At 40.2% G+C, this 24,476-nt stretch overlaps 1 protein-coding gene across 1 annotated transcript; it reads left to right on the top strand.

Annotated features, from left to right (window-relative positions):
• The first annotated feature begins 5,158 nt into the window (after positions 1–5,158).
• LOC137286390 (allograft inflammatory factor 1-like) lies at positions 5,159–22,689 on the top strand. Its single transcript, XM_067818229.1, has 6 exons — positions 5,159–5,349; positions 17,490–17,551; positions 18,025–18,091; positions 19,640–19,681; positions 20,593–20,755; positions 21,761–22,689. Exons 1-6 carry the CDS (start codon positions 5,313–5,315, stop codon positions 21,843–21,845), a joined length of 456 nt encoding a protein of 151 aa, XP_067674330.1. The 5' UTR covers positions 5,159–5,312; the 3' UTR covers positions 21,846–22,689.
• The last annotated feature ends 1,787 nt before the right edge of the window (positions 22,690–24,476 follow it).

Raw genomic sequence — 24,476 nt, 5'->3', positions numbered from 1 at the left:
ATTTGGTGGGTTGGCTGGATCAAAAGGAAAGTAATTTAGGCAAAGGCGGACTGAATATAATTGGTATTATTTTTATGCACCGCAGTGGCTGCGAATGCTATTATTACAGTGCATATATTTCCTCATACATTTGTATATTTTTCCAAAATTATTCTTAACGAAGGAAATGCATATATGAGCAAGTCGCTGTGCATAATGTATCTTGTTTATGACATAACTTGTCAAGCACAGCGACTTAGGAAATATATGTACTGTAATACAATTATTTTTTTACTTTTAAACCATTTGATATATGTTGTTGATTAATACCATAAAGTTGAGAGAGGAGGACATTTGGCAGCTTAATGTAATGTTTGATAAGTGAATGAATATTCTTATCATGCGGGTTTACTTCTTCATTGGAGTTCTGGAAAAGGATCCTAGACTATAAAACCAGGACTAAGTTTAATGATTTGTTGTCATTTGTAGTTTCATTAAATTGTAAACCACACCTGCTTCTATAAAGTTTGAGTGCATTTGGATTTGGTACGATAAACCACAATTTCCGTTGCCCAGGTGGCACCCACTCCTTTTGGAAATGCTACCTCACCGCCTAGCAAACCATTGTGGAAACGATTTCACCTAGACGTCTGATATCCATGTCTGTTTCGCGTCGTGAGAAAACAGTTCTTTTAATTATAATTCATGCCTCTAATGCATTATGTTTTAACTATTGATTCTCAAGTTAAAGTATTGACAGGGAATAGGTTCGTGAAAGAGTGTAGCGTGATCAAGCAAAATGCTGGTCTTCTTGTGTCTTGAGATGTAATGAGAGGCTGCAGCTAGATCCTCTTTCATCTTGACTCACACATGAAGGTCGTTTTATGATTGTCTGAGCGCTCTTCTATTACTTTCAGTGTATCCCACTTACAAGCGAGTAACATTTTCTATGTAGCCCTCTGTGAAGGATCCCCGCATGACGAAAGGGCCGTGGAAAGATTATACATCTATGTTGTGTATTTTTTGTGCGTACTAGTCCTGTTTTGAATAGATTTTTTAATGTTAGAAAGGAAACAATGACAAACAACAGGTGTATGTAATGGTTATATATTTCATTGCAAAAAAGTCACCGTAGATCGCACTGACATTTCACACTCGGTTGGTCCTGTCAGCCTCAAAAACAAGCACAGCAGTTCCATCGGGCTAATGTCTCCAATCTTAAAGAACATCCATGGCAGCAAACATCTCGTCGTGGGTCCTGCTGGCTGTTGTTCTTGTGTACAGTTTCAATTTCCCATCATGCAAAAGTCTTGCATGGAGACCCACCTGCGTAGCTCCCTTATGTAGAGCAGGGATGAGTTTTTACAGACCAAGAGTCCGCTCGCCATTTCTGGCGAGCATGAATACATAATCTTATGTAAATGATTTTTAGATTTCTATGATATGATATTATATCAAGTTACCCCTAACAGAGTTGTTGTTTCAGATTGTCTGACAGACCAGTTGCTGACAGCGAATGTGCTGGTGCCATCCATTGCCAGCTTAAGTAGTCGTACAGAGACATGAGGCCTTGTGTGGCAGATTTATGCTCCAGTGTCAGGAAGACTGCTCTGATATGACGGGCTGGGAGGTAGGCCAGGGGCATGACTTCATTTATGAATTTATGCACGCACTGATCGGTCCTGTATCATTTCTGCAATTAATATATTATAAGAATTAAAGTATCATGTGATATCTTTTGAAACAGTTTCATTATCATAATCTGTTCTATATAAAACTGTTGTGGTACATGTACCTGAAGTCCCAACTTTTGTCATTTCCTCCAAATGACCTGAGTGTGGTGGAAAACACATCCACGTAGCCTCACGCTTGGGAGGAGGACACCTACAGCACGCCAGGTGGCAGTCTCACAGTCAATACTCATGACCTTCACTTGAGGAAGGTTGGGTAGGCACTCCAGCAGCTGCCAAACACCTTGATGTAGCAGAGCTTCTTCTGGGTGACAGCAAAGAAGAGAAGCACCATCTTCATTAATAATTTTGCATTTCACCTTTCAGAAAAGCAGGCACAGACGTTAATTCATTAAATGGGTCCTTTACAATCGTGAATGTACCATCTATAAACCAATGCGGGGCATGTGAAAGTTGGGAGAGTTGCCTTTCTGTAGCAAATAGAAGGTGCGCTCTTTAACGTCACCGCATAGGAAATTCTCAAGCAGGAAATCATCTAGAAACTAAAGAAAATTACCCGACGAAAACATGTTGTCTATATAGTTTACTTAATATCTGCGTATATTTTATTACCAATAATCTCCTTACTTTTAAGTACGTTATGCATTTAATACCTCAAAATCCAAGTTCTTTGGGTCTTTAGGCCGAACCAGATTATTGAAGTTTGACACTGCTGTCGCCTTCACCTTGAATATAGATTAGAATCAAGATTAGCTGAATCAATAATCACCTGTTCTTGTTAATTATCTAAAATATTACATAAGAATTCATTTAATCCCATTATCACTTAATAGAGTAGTAGCTAGTTTTAGTCACTTCGAAGCGACAGAGCATTTAAGCCTCTCGCATGCTAATTAGAACTTTAACGAAACGTCTTGACGAGTTAACGCCTTACCTTCAGATTCACCTGGGCCGGTGAAGCGAGCCTGGCTCAACTGGATCATTATGTGTATGGGAACCTTTCACAAATGTGCCTGTATTCTGAAGCACAGTTGCAGCACACTTGGTTCGCCAACTACAACGCCCGTAAACCTTCTGACTTTGTATTTGCTGAAAACCAAAGGAAAAGACATTAAATCAAAACCAATGTTTTAAATCAACAACTAATTGAAACTGTAAAATTAAAGTTATATATACTCTTTTATTATATCATCACTTAAGTCTAATATTCATATGAATTATTTCAATTATACACATTTTAATGTATACCAACCTTTTGAAAATAGGTACTAGTATATCCTTCCCTAAACGAGGCGAGGCTCCCCTTCTGTGTGCCCCTATCCAGCACTGTGTAGTCAACTTTCTCTGGTTCTCCAGGACATAATGTACCTTCTTCAGCTGAAAGTTCCATGGATCTCTCAGCTAAGTCTGTGATATCTTGTATATCAGCACAAAGGTCTTGGTCAGATCCTTCTCCTACAGAAGTCTCCAACGTTACACAGAATGACCGACTTCAGGACTGACAGATGCAGCAGCATTTCCAGTGGACTGGCACATGTGACAGCTAAAATGAAAAGTTAACAATTCCCTCTGTCCACAAGCTGTAAATGTTTTTTCTCTTGACACTCCTGTCTCACATGTTCTGTGGATCCATCTTGTGCAACAATCAAACTTGACACCATAAAGGTTCTTCCCCACTTCCCACACTTTTTTCTGCCACAGTAGGGGAAGTGATATCCACAACAAGTCTGTCCATGATCGTATACTGTCACACATTGACACACTATTTTAGTTTCTTACTGGTGTATAAGACAAAATGTTATGGATGTCAACATCTTCTTCATTATTTACAGAACGTTTCTGAGCTATTCCTTGCCCCTTCGTTATGTATCAGGAATAGCCCAGAAACGTGTAAATAATTAAGAAGAAGTTGACATCCATGACACTTCAAAGTGCCTCTCAAGAACCTTCTTACTGGCGTGTTGTGATACTATTTTTAAAGACATTGTAATTGTCGTAATCATAAATGAAACATATAAACATTAAATCTGTCATTATTTTCTCTCCAAAAATGTGATTAAAACGGGACTAGCATCACAAAATATACACTCGATAGATGTATAGCCTTCTTGATATAATGTTATTATTATTATCATTGTATTTATGTGGGGGCCTTTTAACTTCTTATGCAGCCTATTTGACCTTTCGATGCTTTTATGATGTGGTATGTGGCAGTCTGTATGCAAATTGTGAAAAAAAAACAAAGCGGGATCTCTCTCTCTCTCTCTCTTTCTCTCTCTCTCTCTCTCTCTCCCTCTCTCTCTCTCTCTCCCTCTCTCTCTCTTATGATGTGACAGATGAAAATGTAAAAGGGCTGACATGACATTGCCTATGTCCCCCAAAATATTTTCTGGATAAGTGTGAATAACAAATGTATATAATTACACATACGAGTAACTGCCTACATACATTGTGCTGCTTCTTGGTTGCCATTCATATCTCAACAGGTGTTTAGTCCATAACAACACCATTAAACTTTACGATCTTTCTTCATCAGGAAGGAAAATCGATCCGTGATGTGTGAACAAGAATGGCATTCAATACTGTGACCTGACACTGTGTCGACTACCATCATATAGCAGGTATCTCTGAAATGCGAACCAATGTTTGTCGTTAGAAGTAACTGTATCGGGATTGGGTGGTCAGGCTCGCTTACTTGGTTGACACATGTCATCGTACCCCAAATTCGTAGATCGATGATCTTGATGTTGATCACTTGATTGTCAGGTCCAGGCTCGACTATGTACAAACCAGAATATAGCTAAGTGCGACGTTAAACAATAACCAGCCATCGAACTCTTGGGAATATTAACAAATTGAGGTTTTCGATATTTACCGTGATATTTTTGAATCAAAATGGAGTGTATATTTCATGCTAAGATGAAGTCATATATCATACTCTGATCTTTCATTGTACTTACGCTTTAAGGTAATGTGTTTCTGTGACTACGTACTTGCGTGTGTATGTCAATGTTAATACGTACATGATCCCGTGAGGGGGTGTGGTTCCCCAAATGCACCGTGCTTGTAGGTGTTGTAGGCTTGGGTGTTGTATGCTCTGCTCTTTGGTGTGTTTGGTCCAATAGAACAGTTGCTTAGTCGTCAGTCTGTGGACAAAAGTTCGATTCTCTACATGGAACCCGTGTGTATTGTGTGAAAGAGATTACTATCGTGGTCCCACTTGGTTTTGTTAGAGCTTTCGGTTTCCAAAAGCGGCACAAAACTTTATCGTTCGCTCACATCATTCTAATTCGAAAGGCAGATAACAATAATGAATCTGAGTTGAAGCATGATTGTAACGCGTTCGGTCATTCACTGGCAAAGTGCCAATGCATATATACAGTAACAAGTCTGCATCTTATGAACAATCATTCTCAGAATACGGAAATACGTATGCAATTGTCCTGTTTGTCTTAGATACCTCACGATGAAGGAAGAAAGGAGTATTGCTTCCTCTTTCGAAGCGAAAATTGCTACAGTCAGACGCCAGGAGATCACGTGACAACACGGAAGCCTAAACAGTCGATAAATACAAGCGAGCAGGCTAACTTTACACATCAGCTGTCTGCGAGCCGAGGAGGTTGGAGAGAGATTACGTTAAACATGCCAAGCGCTAAGGCCGAAGTTGTGGACCCCCAAGGTAAGGTTCGAAGGGTTATTTTGACTCATTTTATAGAATTATGTCTGAAAATAGTTTTGTGGCTGTTGTCAAATCGATGGATTCCGTAGACATTGTAACAGCGACATGCATATTAACGGTACGTCCTGAAAAGCTTGCACGGTTGTACAGATCGTTTAAAGGGGGAAGTGTGCCTTTTTAAAAGATTAGGCTGTGAGACACATGTTTGTTGACACGAACAAGTTTTAATACTTTTATCCAAAGGATTGCGTTTTATCATATTCTGTCTGGTGGTGTCTGGGCTATTTTGAAATTGTAATGGCATGTCATGCAACTGAAAACCCATATGTGCAGTCAACATCGAGAAGCCTTTGTTTGACAGTAGAATATTCGGAGATGTTCCGCCGAGACATGTGTCGTCATATCGCATAATGAAGTGTCATACATTTGTCGCGGCCGTTGTCTCAAGTTTAGTTCTTGTCAGTTGGTTCGTTCCCATTAAAGCCACGTTCTCGCAATCTATCCTTTGTCTCCAGCAGTGGCTGTGGCTAGGCGAGCGGCACCGTGTGATAAATGGGAGGGGGTGGTGGTTGGCTGTCTGGGCCTGGTAAGGGCGACCCATACGCAGGAGTCTTGAGTAACGGGACAATGTTTTGAAAGGATAACTACTTCCGCGTCATAGAGATGTAAATGACATAAAAAACAGTGTGTGCTGAGGATTTATACTTTCCATTAAAACGCATTTTCCTGCAAAATTGGAGTAATTTATCGATCGTTTGAGACGATTACTCTGATCGCCGACAAACTCGGCTGTCACTTTTAATAAATATATTGAATTATCACAGATTGGATAAGTATGAATGGCGACGTCGAGTGGCTGAAGTCAGTGTCTACAAAATTCATTTGGGAGTTAACAGCGGAAACGAACGTTTTATATTGAATTATTGAATAAAACGGTATGTAATAAGCACTGACGACGATCCGGTACTTGCAATCTGTGAATATTTTCCAGAACCTTCTAGTAATGTGGTTGTATTAGAGAATTAGATTGGTGTATGAATGTAATGGCGCCACGACGGGCAAACGGGAGAAGAGGCGTGAGTTGTAATATTAGTCTGGAGATGTGTATGTGTGTGTGTGTGTGTGTGTGTGTGTGTGGTGATGGGGGGGGGGGGGGGGAGTTTTGGAAGGCGGAAGGATGGTATTCATCTTTTAGGGAATGTAGTGATTAGTGATGTGACTTTATACCCGAGTACAAAAGTCACTCCTTTAACCGACTTTATACCAGCTGAAAAGGAAATTGATCTTCGTCCAGGGCGAGCTGGATTTAATAATTCTCTCAAGGTAAGGTGTCGTTCTACGTTGACGGTGGTCCCTGTGTGACGTTTACACAGACATGCTAAATATTCCAGCACCCCAATACGAGGTTATTTTGGCTGCGGCGGCGAACCCATAAATCCGATCGATTTGTGCCACGAGTTCGTGAAAATAGCTGAAATTTATTTGGCACTTCACATGTGTAATTATTTATACAACCTTAACACGCTTTGACAAGACGAAAGGTCGCTTCCTACAGTAGTGTGTTTTTGTGTCTCTTTCGTAATGGGCACTGCAGCTAGTCGGCCAGGTCAGGCTCTATACTGCCTTTGAGCCTGGGTTACAGCACGTTGGTGGGTGCGGCAGGGTGCGGCTCTTACATGTTAGTGAGATGGGGATGAGGGTGCTGCCGCTTTATGTATGGTTTGTAAAATGTAGTTAATTGATTAAGAATAGGTTCTTTGAAAAGAAGTATTTCCTCTGAAAGATGAGGCTGAATATGAGTTTATTCACAACAATCTTTATACTGTATACAGGATGGCCATTGAACATTTTTTCTAGAACAATATATTTTTAAAATGTTGTTCTCCTTGGACAAAGTCGTGAGGGAGACAAAGGGTGTTGGCGGTACATTTACAGGAACGTTTGCTAACGATGGATTGGACAAACCAGTGGTTGATGTGATGAACATCGGGTATTGTAAGGACACGTTAACACACAAACAGCCAGCCAATTCGTTTCGACTGGTTATCTATCCACATGTATGTAATCTATTTTCACCGGTTTTCCCAGTTTGGGGCGACTCGTACAACACCAGCACTTGATCCATACATGAATAAATATTTGGAAAACTAATTTTGAAGGGGCCCACGTAAATTCTTCGAGTTACCTAAGGTTCGGCACAACCAACCTTTTACGCGTGACAACCGTAAGATGGACACAGCGTGTTTGTACATGTATATCTAACGGTGACCAGCCTCTGGAATTGTATTTGAAGTCCATTTAGTAAAGGCGGTCCTGTTCCTCAATGGTAGAAACGTTGGCCTGTAACACCTGATGTCCTTGTTCAGAGTCTCAACATCGAAGCCGATGCGTGGTGTTTCTTGCCATGATATTGTCGGAATTTCATCACAACTCACTGATACCTAGTCTCACTAGTTCACTTGAAGATAAACATCGATGGTTCAGATAGGGGATCTAGGACGTGTGACCTTCCCTGTGACCTTCATTGACCACGGGGTACGTCTGAGGCGAATTTTCACGAAGATGTCAAATTTTCAAGACGTTGTCAGCGTTCTTGCTTCTGGTGGGGAACATAGACGTGATAAAATGGAGATGGAGGATGCAGCGATAAATCGACACGTCAATACTTTGGAATTTGTGTTAGAAAAAGAAAATTTCATATTTGTCGAGTTCTAGTAAAATCGTATCGTGCAGGCGAGATGTTTGTGTACATCAGATACAAACAACGGCAAACAAATAGACAGCCACACTGTTGACAGAATCGTGAAATTCTATGTAACAATGTTGAACCAGACGCAGTGAAAACAACACACTATAAGTATTCACAGAACGGCTAACCCGTGAATTGATCTTCAGCAACCCATGCTTGTCGTAAGAGGCGACTAAAGGGATCGGGTGGTCAGGTTCGCTATCTTGAATGACACGTGTCATCGTATCTCATTGTGTGGATAGATGCTCATGCTCTGGATCACTGGCTTTGGATTGCCTGGTCCAGACTCGATTATTTACAGACCGTAAATAGCTGGAATATTACTAAGTGCGGAGTAAAAGTAAACTCACAAGTACCCTCGAACATTAAAGATGTACAGCACACAGAACCACCATTACATATCTACCCGTCGACAAACAGTCAAAGTAAACATTGAAACGTAAATTCAGCACAAAATGTGAGTTGATATGCTGGTGCCTGGTCCATGAATGCTTTTGAGCACATGAAATATATCGGGAGTAATAATAGCATGTATAGAATCATCCAGGAAGTTCAGTTGCCTCGAGAGTGTTGGGGTCGGAGTATGATATAATATAAACTTCCTTGTCTGGCGCTGTTAGTGACATGTCGTTACGCTTTTGTATATCGTGACATTTATTATCAAGGACTTGTTTCAGAAGGGAGTATACAATTACATGCAGTGTACATACTAGATTATCTCACTCGAGTATCTTTTGACATACGAGACTAGTCGATAAAGTTTGAAACCTTCGCTGGGAAGGTGTTTAAAAAGTATTAATTTAATTTACATCAAACAAATAAACCTATAAAACACGGCAGCGATATTAATTGGTGAAATGCTTCGAACGAAATTAGCACTGCCAGTCTGTGTTGCTTTGCAGGATGGCGTCCCTTAGGCACGGGTGGAAATTAGAGTTTTGGGTTCGAATCCCGGTTCTCATCGATTTAGCGCCTGGGTTTGTCTGCAGCATGGCCGTACTTCACGTTAACTCTCTCATTCTCTCACACACGCTCGTTGACACTCACTCACTCACTCACTCTCCATTGGATATATTGCTTGTCGTGCACAGTTTCTTGATGGGTTTCCCAAGTTTCCGTATGACAACATTCAGTTTATCTGTAACCCGACACTTCCTTGTTTGAGGTTAGTTATATGTCTTGTTTTCATGTTCCTTCTAATTCCTTGTATGGTAATTCATGAAACAAACATACAAATGACCTCATGTATTCCCATCTGACTGATATTTCTCTTAATCAAGCAAAGACGGGTTGTTCCCTTCCACATTATCGCCACGAATAGCTGCAACTTTACTGATGAGGCGTTAACCAATATTTACTCACTCCCTTTTTATAGATTAAATACGTACACTAATCCTGATGATATCTCGTTATCTGGCGGGTCAGGGTCTCCATGGTCTCTTCACACCGAAAACCCGAGTTCGATTCCCCACATGGGTACAATGTGTGAAGCTCATTCTTAGTAATCCGCCACTGTGGTATTGCTGTAATATTGTTAATTGCGTCGTAAAACTAAACTCACTCATAGTGTTGCCAATAAACATCAATACACTGACTCCGTTGACTCTTGTGTAGATGGTAGATGTTCTTAGATGCATGTACTTTATGTGCTTGACATTAATTTTATATTGATTCATTTTCCAGTCTAAGTAAACTTATCCTCAGAACTTTTCGTTACACTCCACCACGGAGACTCAGTGGTGGAGTATAACGACATACGCTGGGACTAAGTTTAGTTAGACTGATTCATTTTCCTAAAAAGGAAGATGAATTAATTCATTCCTCTGAATACTTTGGATGGTATTTACGTTAGTCTCTCAATGACGTAGATGAAAACAGATCACATTCCCTTAACAGTTTCTTTATTCTTAGAAGGCATTTCGCCGAAAGAGAATTTAACTTCCCTATCTGACTATGTCATCGTGAACTAACCCACATATCTTGGCATGTGTGTTTGTTTATTCCTAGTATACACATTGGTCTCGAATACTTCGGAAAATCAGAAAGTCATATATTCCGTACATATTCAACACATCCATCCTTGGAGAAAGTCAGGTCAGTTATACAAATGTGTCCGTTAGGATTCCACTTGACTTATTACACGTTATTTTCAACGATTGGTCGAGCTCGAGACAATCCAATTCGTGCTTGAAACGATTCTTGACCACTCTTGTTCAATTTTAAGTGTCAGCGAGTGTAATTACATTGGATGAAAAGGCAAAACGTAAAGATCTTGTAAATGGGAACTAACTCCTTCAAACTGCTTCATAGAAGAAAAAATGACCGCAACAGTAAAATGATATGTTATAAGCATCGATGATTTTAACTCATTACTTCAAAGTATGAACATTTACTGCAATCTTTGTGCACCAGGAAGCAGAATGAATGGTCCCGACATCCTCTACTGGTGTTAGCCAACCAGGAGTCTAATGAGTTGAATACGACCTCGATTTGACGGAAGGAAAGGGGAACTTTAGTTTGTACATTTACACTTCACTTGGCAAATTGCCAAAGTTTTTTTCATTGTGTCAACTCTCTTGTTCTTAATTTCAATAATGTCAGACACAATGTGTTATTTTTAAATAAACACCTACAATCGCCATTTCATGTGCCTCGTTCATCACTGTTGCTAACTTTGAAATAAGACAGGTAGAGCGATAAGAGAACAAAATGGTCATATATAGGTTATACATTTAAGTATATTTTGGGTTTTGTGTACCTTGTGACCCCATTAACATTTTTTGTCATTGCGCCCTGCGGCTAGAAGAGATATGACCGGAAACCGAAATGAGAGACCAAAATATGGAATATGGTGATGGAACGAAATTACCCTATAAACAAAAATATAATGTGTTACTGAGAATATTCAGGTTTGTGCAAGATTATTTCTCCGTGTGAAAAGCATCACTACACAAAGTATCACGTGTTGATAAAAACAGACGGTGTTACACCCAGTGGGTGACACGTTTGCTTGCGCTGACGTACACATTGGTTCGATTCCCCACATGACACTGTGTGCAGCCTGTTAGGCTTAATGCCTAATCGAACACCGGTAATATTCAGCTTTACATTTACAAGTAAACACGGCCCCTGGGACTGGGCTAACCTCTAGCACCCGGTGCGCTGGCTATTTGGAAACACGCCAATCGGCCAAATCGTACATTTAGCTCTCGAACAGTTACAAATCCAATGCTATGTGCTGATTTTTTTATTTTCTGACATTTTTAAGATATAGTCTTGAAAACAGTTTTCTGGCATAGCATGGATTCGAAGCATGGGTCCTGATGTTGCATATACCGAAATCAGTAGCATTGATACAAGTATTGATTCTTCCAATGGTAAATATACATTATGTGAGCCCAATGGCCAAGAATTGAAAACATCCAGAAATATCTATACTGTACTTGGGGAGAAATTATAGTCACTTGAACTGGAGTATATTAAGTAGATTGTAGAGCCACTTCAGAGTGACAGACGGTATCATGTAAGTGTTTCTATTCTCATTACAGTGGTTGTGTAATTGCTCATTCGTTCATTGTCGGGATACCAAAGTAAGAAACGTAATTTCGTTCCGATGCTGATCCATATTTTATATGGCTAATGTCACGTGTTACATTACTCCTTATGTATTCCGTTACATTGCTATGATATTTATTCGATCTACACTGTGATACCTTAAACTTTAAATTAGTGAGTGAGTGTGTGAGTTTGGTTTTACGCCGCTTTTAGCAATATTCCAGCGATATCACGGCGGGGGACACCGGAGAATGGGCCTCACACATTGTACCCATGTGGGGAATCGAACCCGGGTCTTCGGAGTGACGAGCGAACACTTTAACCACTAGGCTACCCCACCGCCCCAAAACTTTAAATTATGTATTTAATTACTTTTGTGAAATGAGACTCAAACAATCTGTCTGTCTCTCTGTCTGTCTCTCTGTCTGTCTCTCTGACTGCATGGCAAATTAATCCACAGTAATCATTCATCAGTTAATCTTAATTCAATTCCGTGTCTAACAATTCAATGCATTATGCCATTAAACCCATTATTATTCCGAACGGTCCATCCCCTGACGCTACAGGCGCCACGTATTGCACGTGCTGTTAGGGTTCATCCATATCCATGGGGTTCTGCTGTGTTTTAATGTCATCGATCATGTGCCAGATCAAAGACGGTATGCCGACTCGAGGCCGGATTGATGGGATCTGAGGCAGCCTCTAGTTTATGTCTATATTCATATGGTATTGATTCTGAAGCAATGAACAATACTAGGGATGGAGAGATATTCCATGTAGACGTTTATGTCATTTCTCGAGGTTCGATAGCGTGAAGTGACTGTGAAGTGAAATGTCGCCCCGGTAGACGCCGGGAATGGCAACCCTCGGGGAGTCAAGATGTGTATTATTATTATGATACCACAGCTCCCAACAAGACAAAAATCGACACAGGTCCTCAACCCCGTCACCGCATTGCATGTATCACATTAGTATGCAGTGTCACTGTATCAGAGAGTGAATGACGTTTTACGCCGAGGCTAAGATCAAAACTAGTGACTGATGACATGAACAACATAGCGACAACCAGTGACGTACAATCAACTATATCAACTCAATGGTCAGCCCAGGTCAGGTCTGGGACAGAACAGGCCTTCAGCAACTTATGCTAGACATAAACAGCGACTATGCTTGCCGTAGGAGGCGCCTAACGGGTCAGGCTCGCTGACTTGTTTGATACATGTCATCGCTTCCCAATTGCGCAGATCGATGCTCACGCTATTAATCACCGGATTGCATGGTCCAGACTCGATTATTTACAGACCGCTGCCCTATAGCTGGAATATTGCTGAGTGAGGCGTAAAACTAAACTCGGGTTTTCGAAGTTCTCGTAGAACGAAGAGTTCATGTTAATGTAAGTTCATGTTTATGTAAGGTACTTATCTCAGCTCTAAGAGAGCTTAAAAAATTTAGACCCTGTGATCTTACGTAAATTTCTTCCTTTAGCTAAACAGCAGCCTTAAAGCAGTAAGTTATAAATGTTACGATAACTAATAATATGAGATCAGTTCTTTGCAATTGCATCTCCCGATCAGCTCCAGATTGCGCTAAATATAAGCTGTAGATAAATATGGATATTTACCCAAAACATCGATAAAGGAATGCAGGCTAATCATTTAATTAAGTACAGCTGTAGCTTTGTTTTATATATATATATATATATATATATATATATATATATATATATATATATATATATATATATATATATATATATATATATATATATTCACTGTCTAGTACCTGTAGAGCCAACCAGTGGATGATCAGTATATAGGACATCATGTTAGATTATATTTCCTTGGGGTTAGAGGCGGCTAACGAGATGGTGAGGTCAGGCCCGCTGACCTGGTTGACACAGTCATGTCATCTGTTCCTAGTTGCGCAGGTCGACGCTCATGCTGTTCATCACTGGATGTTCTGTTCCACACTCGATTATTTACAAACCGCCTCCATATAACTGAAACATTTGCTGTGTGCGGCGTAATTATTCTGAGTTGTATTTGTGAGTGAGCGAGTTTAGTTTTATGCCGCACTCAGCAATATTCCAGCTATATGGCGGCGGTCTGTGAATAATCGAGTCTGGACCAGACAATCCAGTGATCAACGACATGAGCATCGATCTGCGCAATTGGGAAGCGATGACATGTGTCAACCAAGTCAGCAAGCCTGAAAACCCGATCGCGTTAGGCGCCTCTTACAAGTTGAGTCGCCTTTTATGGCAAGCATGTGTTGCTGAAGGCCTATTCTACCCGGTGTATTTGTGAAGTTCTTCGTGATGGAATACAGAAACTGTCAGACACATTTCTCGCTCTAACAGGCACCCTGCCAGGCATGTAACCGAAATATGCTGACTACCTATCAGATCTATCAGTTTCCGTTCAGTACGATAGTTGTAATCAATCACTGATCAACTCAATTGCCCTGTGGGTAATATCTTGAATATCTTCTTTTCAACTGACATTTTCCCACCTTTCACGCCGGCGTCGCGCGTGATTACAGAGATTCTGCTCGAACGGACAAAGTGATACGGGGAATTAAGTGTTTGAAAATACCATCTATTTAGTTTAACGTTCTAATCTCCAGACGAATAAACACCAAGGCCCAATCCGTTACAGGCACAGTCCGAGTGATTCCTCTGTACATTCCTAGAATATCTAGCTGTATGGAATTGCTTTCACAAATGGTTTTATTTTATCAACGGGTTAATTTTGAACACCAGGAGAGAGTATCTATTCATTCAATTACATGAAGCAAAACACGACAGTCACCTGTCAACCAACAACACACAGAACACAACATAATTGTCAAAACATCGCCGAATTTTACAAGTTCATATTTCAACATGTCTGTTGACTGAACTCGCTTACGACTGTGTTGGAAATCGCCAAGCTTGTATTCTCTTTTAATAGGATCCAAATTCGAAAACACAAATATTTGGCTCAAACACCTGAGCTCAGACAGCCTCGCTTCCAGGGCGGTGTCACGGAGCTGTGTTTATTGTAAAGAGCTTGTTGTCGCTGTTGTGTGTATTTTCATGGTCTAAGTCATATTGCTTTTACCTGTGACAAATTCATAGAGCTTTTAAGACTGGTATGACAGGGCGTAGGCGACGTCACGCGTTTACAAGACATCTATTCTCAGATCAATTTGTCCGAGGGCATTAGTAGATGTACTTTGATGTTGTATGACGTTAGTAATCTTGTCAAAATAGCCAAGTTGTTTCCCGTGTTACGGGACAGCGCTGTGGTGATCTACAGTGCTGTTATTTTTGTTAATGACAGCTGATTTGAAATGTATATCGTGTTCGTGAACATCTGATAATACGCCAATGTTGTGTTCCACGTCTGTTCCAGTCGTCAATGATTGTAACATTGTTTCCAATATTCGCGATGATAATGTCCAGTTCAAACCGAATACCTGCTTCACCTTAGGTCTTTTCTTACATAGCTGTCTCGATGTGAAGTACAGACATTATAATCTACTCACTCACTCACTCGACCCCAGCAGAGGACATATCTATTCAGCAGAGGACATATCTATTCACGATGCGAATTACAATGTGAATAGGAAGGTATTCTCACTGGTTTTGTGTCCTTTGTCATTCTATGTAATTCAGTTCCGTGTAATTCATTTACATTGCATGTATGTAGTGAGGGGGATGAACAGTAGGATATCAGTATAACATTTGAAATAGCTGACTTGTAAACAAATTGACTGACCTTTAGGAGAACTGCTATCTCTCTCGAGTACACAAACATCTAAATATTATGGACGCTGTTACACAATATATGCCAGTGTTGGTGTATCGCGTAACCAAGGTCACGCTGACCTGGTTATTAGGTTATGGCGTTGTAACAAAAGCAGCTCAGGGGCACAAGGACAATATGTACTGTGACATTGTTCTCAATGCAGCTGTCGTGATGGTGTTATTATTTTATTTTTTTATATGTGAAAATGAAAAAAAAATAAAAATGTGGACTGGATTTAATGCGAGTTAGTTCAGGTTTAAAAACGAGGTGTATAATCAACAAATGACAAATAGTAAGTAAACGAATACAATCAAATAGATATTAGTCAACTTACTGAAACGTGACGGTTTTGGGGGGTGTGAATGACAATGACGACGAAGTGTAGAATCTATTCGGGAATCAGAACGTCGTATCTCAATACATCTTGCTGACCAATACTCTCTCTCTGTCTGTCTTCTCTCTCTCTCTCTCTCTCTCTCTCTCTCTCTCTCTCTCTCTCTCTCTCTCTCTCTCTCTCTCTCTCTCTCTCTCTCTCTCTCCAGATGTGACTGCCTGATGACCCTCTTGCTCTGTAATCACAAACTATTGCTCTGTAATCACAAACTACCATATTTACAAACTTCCTCTTCCCCCTATTATCTCGTCAGAGAGCGCACGTGATTGCATGGGTCATCAGTCAGATGATCCCAGGGATGCTCACAACACCTCCCACAGCCGGTGCCCGCTTTAAGCTTCCTCCAGGGATCCTAAAAATCCTAGTATCCAGGAACCCCCTACTGCTGACTGCCACAGCTGTGGCTTTAATAGATCTATGTCACCGCGGATTACCCATTCACTGCCAACATTATAGTTTTAGCATGTCGACTTCTTAAGTTAAACTTCTCGTAGGAAGTTCATTACATTTCACAACATTACTTCCGCCAGCCATTTTAATGTTGATTCAACACACTTCACGTACTCAAAAAACAAACTGAGCAGCATTTTGATTTACTGATTAAGGAGAACTAAAATATATGTTGATAATGTCTTCATGGTTAGTTGTAATATTTTTCTTGCTCGTCTCGAGTGCGTGAGTGAGTCAACAGTTAAAGTCACATCGGCAGTATGTCCGCCATATAGTGACTTTACGCTATGATTTATCGATTGTAAGATGTTTGATGTATAGGCCTTCCCGTAGTTCGACTCTACGGCTCCTACGGCCATTCATCTAGAGAATGCAAAGTAATGCATTGTATATGTTTTGTTCCCGTCTCCCCATCATGTTAACGCCAATTTGTTTCAATCATGTTTAGCGAGCAAAGTTGATTTCAAAAAGATAAAAAGTTATCATTAACTTCGACCTATTTTCATCTCCACTCAAAACAGCTACCTTCATACTTGTACTCATGTACATGTATTGCTGCAGGGGAGATACATGAGTCTTATATGTAATTACTTAACGATATTTATAATGTGAAATGTAACTGACTTCGACTAAACAAACCCCTGACTGATATAAGAGCAAAGATCCCTCTGGAGGGTACAGTGGCATGTTTAGGGTAGTGTGGGTCATGTAGTATAGGACATTTTATTTGGATTCAGTTCAAGATTACTTTGGGCACTCGTCCACTTATGACCACGTTCTCCAAGTCAGCTGATGCTTACACGTCTAAGACATGCAGTTTAGTAGTGTTTACTATCGCTGCACATAATTTAAATATATTTTGTACTTTCCCCCCATCTGAATCGATCCCAGCAGCCTATATGTCTCATAGTTGAGTTCAAGAGCTCGAGGGGGTCAGCACCAGTCAGTGTTTGATTGACGGCTCGGGTCACAGATCATAAAATCAATCAGTTATTTGTCTGAAATAGACTGTACTATTTACATGCCGTCGTCACATTGCCGGGAAAGTTCTGATTCAGTCACAAACAAATCATAAGTCCTTTCTACACCTCCATACAGGGAATTCACGATATGAAACAGAAATCGAAAACAGTACTGGTCCTTCAATTATATATTTTCATTTATATTTCGATGTTTGTTTAACTTTATTTCCCTGCTGCAGGTGGAAAGGCGTATGGGAAATTATTGGAGCAGTATGAAGCCAGACTAGATGAAACCAACAAGGTAATGTCTCAAGGATATGAATAATATTTGCAATGTTACTGAACACATGAAACAGGAATAATTATTATGATCATTGTGATGTTATGATGTGTAAGTATAATTCAGGACGTTTAATGACAGAATGATGAACTGTATAACATGAATCATCAGAAATAGTAACAGAGACTGCGCTGACACAGAGGTTCAAACAATGCCATATGCCATCGCGAGTTACGTCCCTTCTCTCATCGACGGAAAAATTATTGGTTGTGATTTTATGGCGCACTCCTATTAGACACTCATTATATTTGCCTCATTTATTTGGGGAAACGAATTTTATGCATTTTTACATAATATAAAAATGTATCATGTATGTCATTGCGAGCAGGGTTGTACGCAACTGTGTTTTGGCTGTCATATCACTATTATAACTAAGTGCACCAGAGAGAGGTTTGGTTGCCCTGACAGTTATTATTACAATTGTTATTATTCAGAGATTCATCGAGGATAACGATTTTAAAGATGTGGAGGACCTGCCCGAGAAACTTGAAGCCTATAAGCGTGAGTTGTCATATTGGTGCATCAAACGCGTGAAGAGGGTCATGCAGGACTTCCGGTCATGTAGGACTTCCGGTCCAACTGAGTGTAGATGATCCAGTACATGTTGTCATATGACCAACGGTGTATTACTGCATACATTACTCAACATCCTGTCGTCAACAGGATATCGTATTACTAGCTGTTGACCACGAATATATGACTCATGTAGATTTTGACTCATTTTAGGTTATTAATGAGAGAGTTGAGTAAATGATGTATCCTGAAAGTGGAAGAGCGAGACCATCATTGGGTTTCGAAATGTTTAACTTTATGTGGGTTCGGACCCTGCACAAAAACGGGTTCAGGTACTAGTCGATATTTAGCGAGTGAGTGAACTTGATTCGTACGCTTGGTTTAGTCTGGAATATTGTCATTACTATGATGCAAGTCCTCTGAGAGTCCATGCTTTAAATCAGTACTCCTGTTTGATATCATTCAATCTTTCTGAAAGATATCTTTTAGACAGTACAGTTCAGAAATTCCGAACAGCACTTTCAGATGTAGTTCTCGCGATCTTCCTTGAAAAAAGAAGACATTTAGGGATATCAAGAAGAAAACCGATTTTGTAAATGTTGCACTTATCCTTAGGTAGAAGATGAATGCCATGTCTTCCTTGTTTGTCCATTGCATCCTAATATCAGATAAGCATACACAAAGAAATATTTCTGTCTGAACCCCCGAACAGACAAATTCAACACCCTCATCTAAAAGATCAATACAGTTACAAATACCATATTACAAATGTGATATTATTTACGACATATACATGAACTACCCGTCAAAAGTTTAGACTCACTAGTGTAAATGTATCCACGTACTTCAATCACAGTTCTAAACTAAATACTACAAAATATTCCACACTGTTTAGAGGTACTGTTTACATATGAACTGATGTATTGTTAAACAAATTCGTAACGTTAAAATCCTTAGTGTAATGAGTTTAATAAATGATGACATAGAGCTTATTCCACCGTAGGATATCCATTGAATCCTCAGCATAATTGCTGAAGTATTCACCTTTCAAATATTCCAAATTATCAATTTCATGTTCTCTGCGTTTCTGCAGAGCCTTGACAAAGCCGAACTCGCCAGTATTATAATCGTTATTGTTTTGCTTATATCAGCAACTATCTTGACAGGGTTGGTCCATTGTTATGACAAGAACATATCAGTGCGATAATGTTACCGCTATATTTCTACCCAGCTTGACATGTTACAACTAAAACCTTGTGTGTAGTGATACCTCTTTAATCCAAACACCTCTTTCCAAACCATTACTCGGGTGAAGGGCCGTGTAATCATATATGCATGTATGTATAAATACGTATATCTTTGATACGTTTTACCTGTGGTAGGTCAACTGATGTGAACACTACTTGACGTATTCCGTATTACATTTGAAACAATGTATTAGAGTATTATGTTTGCTGAATATTTTGTGTATGTGATTTCCATTAAACCTCACTCTTTGTCAGATATTTGATCAATCGTCATTATCTTCTATTTCAGTCAAATTTATGGAGTGTGATCGTGACCATTCGGGGGACCTCGGTAAGTGATGCACCTTTGTTTCACGGTTTGTTTAAAGCCACGAACTGTCACTACCCACAATGCTGTGCGCGCGTAACGATCCTGGTTAGAATTTGTGTCCGGCACCCCATTTGTGTCGTAAGAGATGACTTCCGGGATCGGGCTAGTCTCGCTGACTTGGTTGACACATGTCATTGCATCCCATTTGCGTGGACTGAAGCTCATACTATCACTCGATTGTTTTGTCCAGACTCGATTATTTACAAACCGGGGTCCAGATTTTCGAAGCTCTAAGATGTAAGATAGTCGTAAGTTAATGTCAATCAGAGCACTTACGTCTATCAGAGCGCTAAGAGAGCTTCGAAAATCTAGACCTAGAGCCATATACAGCTGAAATATTGCTAAGTGCGGCGTAAAACAACAAAGAAAGAAGTCTACAATACCAGCTGTGTCTATCTTACCGTCTCCATTACATTATGGCCAAACTATGACAGCTTGATAAGATCACATGCAGAAACTTCCATCGTGCTTGAGTGTCGTTTGATTAGATGACATTTTTTTAAAGCTCGGGTTTTTGCACAGGGTAACACAACAATGAAAGTGATAGTTTGTGCGACTATCTGCTTTTCAATCTCATGAAAGAGACACCACAAATCTGCTTCAAATATTACCCATGTAGGGAATCGAACCCGGGTCTATGAGTTGACGAGAGGACGCTTACCCACTAGGCTACGCTACCGCACTCACTTAGATGGCAGTTATGATGAAACTCCGGCGTAATGAATGTTCACTGTAAAGCCTCCAGCAATGCGTTTATCCACAATGTGTTTGACCCTGCCCTCCCAATACACAGATGCTCCAGATACACTTAAAGACTGAAGTCACGTTTGTTATTTGTGTGTTTATTTACATTATCGTGATGACTATTGCAGACATGATGGATGTGAAGTATATGTTGGAGAAGCTGGGGCAGGCAAAGACGCACTTGGAGCTGAAGAAGATGATCCAGGAGGTGGACACTACTAAGTCCGGCACCATCAACTACAACGACTTCGTCAGGATGATGCTTGGGAATAAGTCCTCTGTACTCAAACTGTGAGTCGTGCTGTCATCAAGAACCGTGTGCGGACGCGTATGTGTATGTGGCGTGTGTATGAGCTTTCCTGTCTGTCAGTGTTTCAGTGAATGAGTGAGTATAATTGCGTAGTGCGTGCATGAGAGAGTGGCGAGTGCATTGTTTCTGTATGTCTGTGATCTAATACAGACTTCCAAAGAGATAGTATGTTATTTCGGTAATAGTTGTGATTTTAAGTATTCCATTCCACTCATTTTTCCCCAAACACGCTTTATCTGTCCTGTTATAAAATCACTAAGTCAGCATTGACTCGTGAACGAGCACAGGGTCACAAGTATCTGTGGCTCTGTTGGTCGGGACTCGTTCGTCACGACGGATTTAGCACCAGGATGGCCGTAATTCTAATTTAGTGGAAAGAGATCTAAATCAAATATCCTGCTGATGCTAACATCCCCATATAGCAATGAGTTCAGTTCCGGTCTTTCGTTCGGTCTGTACTAAGGGACTTCACTATAGTGAAGGTCCTGGTGGTCAGCTATGGTGCTAATCCGGTGTAATGAATTGCGTTCCTTAGTTTTCTAGGACCAGTCTACAATGTGCTCGAATCCCAGTTTCGTCTAGATTTTGATCATCGGTCTTTCCGATGCCATGACTTTCATTAAAATTATAAACGTCCCCTTTGGCTTCCATGTAACTTATTTATTACATAAATATGATATTTTACATAAATATGATACAGTGAGTAGGTATTGTTTTACGTCGCCTTGAGCAATATTCCAGCAGTATCACGAAGGGAACATCAGCAAAGGGCTTCACATGTTGTACCCATTTGGGGAATAAACCGGTGACTTCGCCTTGACGAACGAACGCTTTAACCGCTAGGCTGCCTGCCGCCCTTACACCATGCAGAACTGCACAGCTCTCAGAATGAAATGTCATCCCTGTAAGACTACTGTGATGAACCGACTGGAGATCAGCGTGTTTTACATGCTCTAATAACTGACTTTGTTTATTTTCTCATCTAGTATCCTGATGTTTGAAGAGAAGGTCAAACCCATCGAAAAACCAGTCGGTCTTCCACCAAGGAGAGATATTAGTAGTCTCCCCTGAAAACGCAGATATTGATTACGTCATAACAACAGGATCTCTGGGTCGTCTTCAGTTCATCACGTGACCACCTACTGCAGCAGTCTCTTTGCAATTAGCGATTTCTTCTGCATATTAGTGCTTTGTCAGAACACCTCTATGACGCAGCTCATTTTTCAAGCAACACAACAAATGAACTCGAGAGCAGTTCCTTTCAAACATCATTGATTGCACATACATATATGCAGGACGAGCATCTTTGATAGGCCACAGATTCATGGCATTCTCAACCACTATACATGTACACATCTGCTAAGTTCCTGTTAAATTTCAGTCGTTATCAGTGAGATATAAGAGAGGTCAAGATCATTTTGATTTTTACATTCTGATTTTTAACTACCATTGTACGTGTCTGTCTTCATAGCAACGCGCATATTCGCACAGACATATGTCGCGGAACATGAATGCACAATGTGAGCACTTTTGCAATTAGTTTCAAAGTTTAGCTTATCTTGTTAGACAAGCATAAAACTCGATGCTTCATAATACTAAGGTGTACATCATAACTTATAACTAAAGAAAGAGAAGAGAATTGCTTGGTCCTTGGTTTACTCTGAGTAGTATAGATTTAGGTTGGGTCCTCTTTGTCGATTTATGAACAGTTCGGAAACTGCTTCACTTCTATATATGTCTGTTTTTGTAACTGTGCTAGTGTTTACTCTAGGATTTGTTCGTTTACTGCCACAGCTGCACGCACCTGCATGAAGCCTGGACATTGGCGTTCACATCAAGCGGTCATTTGTACAGATTTACTTTTTGTATATATTGTGAATAGAATTTTGTATCTCAAGAATAAAGAATTGAGAAACACGACGGGTTGCTGTGTTGTATCGAAGCTTCAAATACAGATTTGCTGTAGAACTTTGTAAAGCAAAAGGAATGTAACGACTGTATGTGTGCGTATATATGTGTGCGTGTGCGTGTGCAAGAAAATATCCGTTGTGATTTAATGTAAATTCGATTAATGATGCCCTGTTATTGCTCCATCTTACTGGTCTTCAGTACACCAACGCTTTCCATAGGAGCCGACTGACGGGATTGGTGTCCGGTTCTGATGGTTGGCACGTGTCATCGTATCCCAGTCGGGTAGGTAGGAACTCATGCTGTAGATTGTCACAGGAGTGTCTGGTCAAGACTCGGTTATTTACAGACCACGGCCATATAGCTGGAATATTGCTGAGAGGGGCATTAAACAGCAAGCAAAAAACAACAAACAAAACAACACACATACAATGCATAAATTGTAACATAGATGCGCCACGTAGGCTGTCAATGACAGATCATATCTTTCAATGCAGGCTCGGTGTCAACAAGTAGCATCATTTAATTTTAGTATTAGGGTATTGCGTATCTGCGGACCGGAACATCGACCTAGGGCTAATTAGACACAAAATTTCTCTTCAAGACAACGCACCCTGTACACACATAACGCGTACACACCTTGTTCTATAGGTCCCTTGCTTTGCCAAGAGAAAACATTCCATGGGTAAGCATGATGCGATTAAGATTGGGATATGAAATATATCGTACGGACATAAATGCATTACACATATACGCCCTCTATTTACCGCAGAGTGTTCAAATTCCCCGAATTCCCTCGAGGTGAGAGGTTCACGACGGCCGACTTCACAAATAGGTAAATTGTAATACTCAACTCGAGATTCTGATATATAGTTTATGATCACTGCAACAAAAAACGTAGCGCCGTCAAAAGGAGGCAAATAAATCTCCCAGGCGGTCACACATTAATCAAATTACGTTATGTGTCCGGAGGGATTTTAATGTGAGTATACAGAGATGCACAATACCTGCAAAGGGACCTCTTTCTATCATAGAGGGCAATCTAAGGTGATGATACTCATCGCATTCAAAACAAACTTCAAAATCAAAATCCCATGGAAACTGCAATAATTCAACATAAATACTCGGATCCCCATTAACAGGCACAATATGTTAACCGCAATAAACGGCATTCAGCATTCGATTTGATGTTTAAATGGCATATTTACATTTGCATCATGTATATGTGACTGAAAAGATACATGTCTCTAAACTAATGAACGTTTACAAAGTAATAAATACGGTTCAAAGTTATTATTAATACTTGTGCTGTAATAATGTACAACCGCGATGCGCAGGTTTTCAAACAAGGGGCATAACTCCGCAAGGCTTCAGTCTCAAATCGTCGCTACGAACACACGCAGCCTGTCCCCTCTTGAAAAGTTATTTGCGCAAGTACGACTAACAAATCAGCTATTTGATCCACATAAGAATATTATTGTAGGTGTAAGTCTTGGGTCTGAACATATGCCCAAGATTCGGTTAATCGTTCAATCTTTCTGCATATCATACTTAGTCTGATATGAATGATTCAGCAAATGTCCCATGAGTTGACAATTCTTCTAGCTGTGCGACCCGGATCTGATTCCCATCATGGGTGCAAGTTATGAAGCCCATTTCTGATGTGCCTGTCGTGACGTTATTAAAATTAAACTCAGTCATTCAGTCACTTACTCAATCAATGGCGGCACGGAACAGTCACAAGTCGCTTATGGGAAACATACGATTCACTCTTTAAATAGCTTATGTACCGTG

This window comes from Haliotis asinina, chromosome 6 (assembly GCF_037392515.1).
Source record: "Haliotis asinina isolate JCU_RB_2024 chromosome 6, JCU_Hal_asi_v2, whole genome shotgun sequence".
Lineage (NCBI taxonomy): Eukaryota > Metazoa > Mollusca > Gastropoda > Lepetellida > Haliotidae > Haliotis > Haliotis asinina.
Note: the sequence above shows the minus strand (reverse complement) of the source record. Positions and strands in the feature narration are given on the sequence as shown.

Bases quoted from the DNA above. Each gene is read 5' to 3' on its own strand.
- LOC137286390 (XM_067818229.1), top strand. From the start codon at position 5,313: ATGCCAAGCGCTAAGGCCGAAGTTGTGGACCCCCAAG. The intron at 17,552-18,024 runs GTAATGTCTCAA...GTTATTATTCAG, and splicing joins GACTAGATGAAACCAACAAG to AGATTCATCGAGGATAACGA. The intron at 19,682-20,592 runs GTAAGTGATGCA...TGACTATTGCAG, and splicing joins TGACCATTCGGGGGACCTCG to ACATGATGGATGTGAAGTAT.